The 4,439-nt window shown below is 38.7% G+C and overlaps 1 protein-coding gene across 1 annotated transcript; it reads right to left on the minus strand.

Moving 5' to 3' along the window:
- Positions 1 to 293: 293 nt before the first annotated feature.
- LOC122660510 (piezo-type mechanosensitive ion channel homolog) lies at positions 294 to 2,151 on the minus strand. The gene is made up of 4 exons (XM_043855847.1): positions 1,628 to 2,151; positions 1,334 to 1,478; positions 1,091 to 1,235; positions 294 to 886 (listed from the first exon to the last, which is right to left on the minus strand). The coding sequence occupies exons 1-4, from the start codon at positions 2,126 to 2,128 to the stop codon at positions 751 to 753; spliced, it is 927 nt and encodes a 308-aa protein (XP_043711782.1). The 5' UTR covers positions 2,129 to 2,151; the 3' UTR covers positions 294 to 750.
- Positions 2,152 to 4,439: the final 2,288 nt, after the last annotated feature.

Genomic DNA, 4,439 nt, shown 5'->3' on the forward strand with positions numbered 1-4,439 from the left:
ATAAAGCTTTGAGAATCTAAAGAAAAAAAATTGTATTTTCTAAAAGGAAATGAATAGCCAAAAATACAAGGAATAGGACAAACATTGGAATTAGAACAAAATTGACAAAATTGGACGAGGGATGTCGCAGCGACCATATCAATAGCCGTTGGTTCAATGGTGTTTCTCTTAATCATACCCTTCAGTATCTCATAAAAAAAATTAGAAAAAAATTCATTACGAAACAAATCATTTTTCATTTCTCTATCATCCACAGGCCACCCTGTTGCTTAAAAAAAAATAAAAGATTTACATTTATGGAACAAATCATTTTCATTCTTAACTTTAAAGAAATTTGCAGAGCAGGCCAGGACATCCCCCAAATGAAGCCTGCAATCATCCACACTTCCACAGCCTTCTCTAATGCTTCAAGATAAAAAAAAATAAATTACATGGCAATAAGCTTAACAGGAAATCTAACCTAAACACGAAAGGCCCATTTGTTAATTATACATGTTGAACCTTGCTTGACCATCTCCTCTATGAGACAACTGCATTAATCCATCAATAATCTTTAATCAAGAGTCCTTGGGTCTAACAAACTGATGATCACAAACACGAAAACAATTCCAGGAAACTCCCAATGAATGACAGGCTCCTTATGGGCTTGCCTGCATGTTCTCATTCTATTGCTGGGTGTTGGTCAAAACTACTGTCAGCATCAGATCCCACTAAGTTGCTGGTAGCCAGAGATCACATTGTATTCAGAATCTAGTCAGGCTTGGTGTATTCAAGAAGCATATGTGGTGACCTGTAAATCTTCACAAGGGTCCAGTAAAGGACCTCTTCGACTTCAAGTTCGCCCTCTGCTCTTGCAGCATAGATATCCTCACAAATTGCTAGCAACCTATGTCCGACAAACACATGCAATTTTTAGAGAGAAGGAATATGCACAGGAATGCACTCTCTAGCCTTTTTTTTCTCTTCCAAGAAATTTCTTCTCGTTTGTGGGTAGAGGGGGTGAGTAAAAACTCAAGATTTTAAAGTTAGATGCCTCAAATTTGAGGGTATAGGAATAGAAGGCACGAGTAAGATCTTAAAGCCAGTGTACCTCTCACAGGAAGGGAGGTTCTCGTAAGGTATTCTCATCCGCAGGTCAGAGCATTGAATTCTGATGAATCGACCAACTGCTAGCACAAAGGTAATGTAGAGGCCCCATATACTAAACTTGCTAAGAGTATCGCCAAGAATACCTTCTGGAAAAGTAAAAATTATTGGAAATGAAACCAGCAGAGAGAAAAATTGAAATTCTATCAGCCTTCAGAACTAGAAAACAAAGTACTATATAACTTACGCGGTGTTTCCTCAGAAACAATGACCGCCGAGGGTCCTCTCAGTCCTCCACATCCATCCGACTCTGATGCATTGATAGCATGGAAAGACCACCATTCTGGATTCCCACGATTCATAAAAAGGTCCCCACTAACCGAGTCCTCAAGCTGTACGATTTTAATAGTTAGTGGTGTTTGCATCACAACAGAATCATTATATTGTAAGAAACTTATCACACAGCCAGGAAAAGGAGATGAGCAAAGATGTGGTAGCTGTAACTGAACATGGAAACTGAGGTATTTTCAAGGCATACCACTTGTTCTAAACGCCGTATGTCGCCAGAACCAGTCACCCGAAAATATCTTGGATAAACATTAGATATCCTAAAACTGTCAGTGGTACCATTGAGTACTTCCTCGACCTCTGATGGTTTTGGAAGATCCTGTTTCAAAATAGGTGGCTCAAACTTCACGGATTCCTTGCCTTTCGGTCTATCCCTTATAAATACCCAGGTAAATATAATATCCATGTTCAAGGGGAGAGATTGAACAAATTTGGCCTGAACCACCGGTGGAACAAGCCACAAGGTGCTTGCATCATCTTGGCAGCATATCAACTGGATGTCATTCTCATCGTATGAATCCAGATAACCTAGAGGATCCAGATCAATATCAACATCTAGCTTGCCCCATGAGAGTATCTCACAAAGGGTTGTCTGGTACAAGGTCAATCTTCCAGCCTCTGTTTTAATATCGATCTGAACACTTGCATATCTAATAGGGTTTGCAATATTTGTTGGGTTACCACTGCTGTACATCTGCAAGCAAAGTAGTAACAATTTTTATACCAGACCCAAATATACCGCACAAGGAAACGAATTACTATATTACATTATAAAAATGAATCTATTATCCTATTTATATACATCACATAGAAAGATATCACACCCCTCAAGAGCTGAGGGAAAAAATTCCTAAGACCAAACGTTAACAACTTTAGTTTTAATCCTCATCAAACTTTTAGAATCATAACTGACAAATTGATATTGACTTCTATTTGGTTTCATTTTTCTCATTCACATTTTCTTTTTCTTTTTTTTTTATCAAAAAGATCAATATGTTGTTTACTTGCATAAAACAAGAGAATAACTTAATAGCAACAGGACAAGTTCATTATCTATTATATTGGTTTTTATTTGTACAAGGGCAAAAAGGACACTAGCATGTCACATCTATAACTGATACAGTTGTCACATGGAAGCAGAAGAAATTTATAATATTTTCATGTATTTGGCATTGGCCAATGGCAAAATCAGAAAGTGATCTCTCTTTAGCATTCGTGATTTGAAAATATACCTTTCTTGTGTGAGCGGTGAATTTGCTTCTGCAATAGATCAGGAACTGGTTACTGTCATTTTTCTAACTTTAGTTTGTATATTTTAAGGCATTTACATTTTCTGCCACCCATTCTATTAACCAATTAAGTTATACATATAGATATAAGTTGACTCAGAAAAAACTGATTTTTCAGCAGATTATGTGTCATACATGTTTGACTAGCAGGTCATGTAACATGTAACGACGTGGTAGCCTTCAAAGGCATTCGATTACCAAAAAGAAATTTTTGGTGGTTAAAAATACATCCTTGTCAAGAATAAAATTATCCTTTGGGTTATCCTAAGGCCATCATGGCTCCCACTTCTGAGCTTTCACCAGTCTTAACTGCATGTGGTCCACTACTTTATGAATCAAGAGAAGGGTTCGCCATTACCATATCAAAAAAATTCAATTCTGAAGATGGGAATCAAAAGAAATGGGATTTCTGGAAAAATCAGTGGACGGAATTGCCCTAAGTTCTTACTGACAGGGAATATGGGGCAAAAGAGGAAACAGAAGAAAAAGGCTTGTACATGTTTCTTGCACATTTTGCATCTGGTTTCTTTTTGTATATCTTTTTGTTCTGTGAGGCCAAGATCTCCTTGTGATAATCTTCATTTTGAGTAATACGATTTCACCCTTATGTAACACAGTTAATTATTTAGTTGTGTAGCTAGAAAGTTCAACAGATATGGTAACAGAACTTCTCAACACCTCTCAAATAGATTTGATGCAACCCCGGGTCACAAAACCCTGCTTTGAGATCGCTATGGGCCCACAAGAATAATAGATAACTCAATTTAAGAGTTTAGTAGCAAAACTATAAAAGTTCAGGACCTTTGAATAAAAACCAGAACACTAACAAGAGTCAAGAACTAATTGATAATTAAAGTTGAAAGAGAGGGGTCTTTCTGGTATTTCAAAAGAAAGATTGGAATAAGGAAAGTCAATTTCAGAAAGCAATAGAAAATACGTCTTTAAATGCTATTTCAAAGGAACCTTTTCTTCAACCTCTCAAACCCGATACACAGCGGAAGATAACAACAACAACTCAACCTTATCCCAACTAAATGGGGTCGGCTACATGGATCCTTGCAAAGATCAATGATAATAAAACAAGTAAAAAGAGACGAAAGGACATATAGAGTTTTTTTGGTGGCATTTTGAACCTTTAGCACAATCACACAGTGTGATGGTATCATGAACCCCCCTGCCCCCACCCCCTCCAGCAACTCTCCGGCATCTCTCTCTACCACCACCACCACCGCACCACCCTTTTCCCTCCCTCCATCACCTATTACCTCCACAACCGCCATCCCATCTTCCTCCACCATCTCTCCTGCTGGACCCAATCAGTGGTCCTCTCTCTTCTCCGAACCACCTTCTACCTCTGATTCCTCTCTCCACTATGTAAAACCTCCTTTAGATAATGGGATTCCTTTCGCCCTCTGTCCCAACTCCATGTTGCTACCTGAAATCCCCAAATGGCAATACTGCTTGGTAGGTCACTTCCTTGGTGCTAGACCCTCCTTCAATATCGTTAAAGCTTCCCTCACTAAGCAATGGAAGGCCTCTGGATTGTTGGACAACTTACTATTTGACAATGGTGTCTTCATCTTCAGATTCTTTTCAGATGAAGCTAAGTCTTGTGCTCTCGATGGCGCTCCATGGATGGTTGGCTCCAAACCAATTTTTCTTCGCCAATGGAGGCCCCACCTCCTCCTCCACAAGGTTGACCTCAACACCATTCCC

Source organism: Telopea speciosissima, chromosome 4 (genome assembly GCF_018873765.1).
Source record: "Telopea speciosissima isolate NSW1024214 ecotype Mountain lineage chromosome 4, Tspe_v1, whole genome shotgun sequence".
NCBI lineage: Eukaryota > Viridiplantae > Streptophyta > Magnoliopsida > Proteales > Proteaceae > Telopea > Telopea speciosissima.

Bases quoted from the DNA above. Each gene is read 5' to 3' on its own strand.
- LOC122660510 (XM_043855847.1), bottom strand. From the start codon at position 2,128: ATGTACAGCAGTGGTAACCCAACAAATATTGCAAACCCTATTAGATAT. The intron at 1,479-1,627 runs GTGGTATGCCTT...AAAATCGTACAG, and splicing joins ACATACGGCGTTTAGAACAA to CTTGAGGACTCGGTTAGTGG. The intron at 887-1,090 runs GTACACTGGCTT...TGTCGGACATAG, and splicing joins AACCTCCCTTCCTGTGAGAG to GTTGCTAGCAATTTGTGAGG.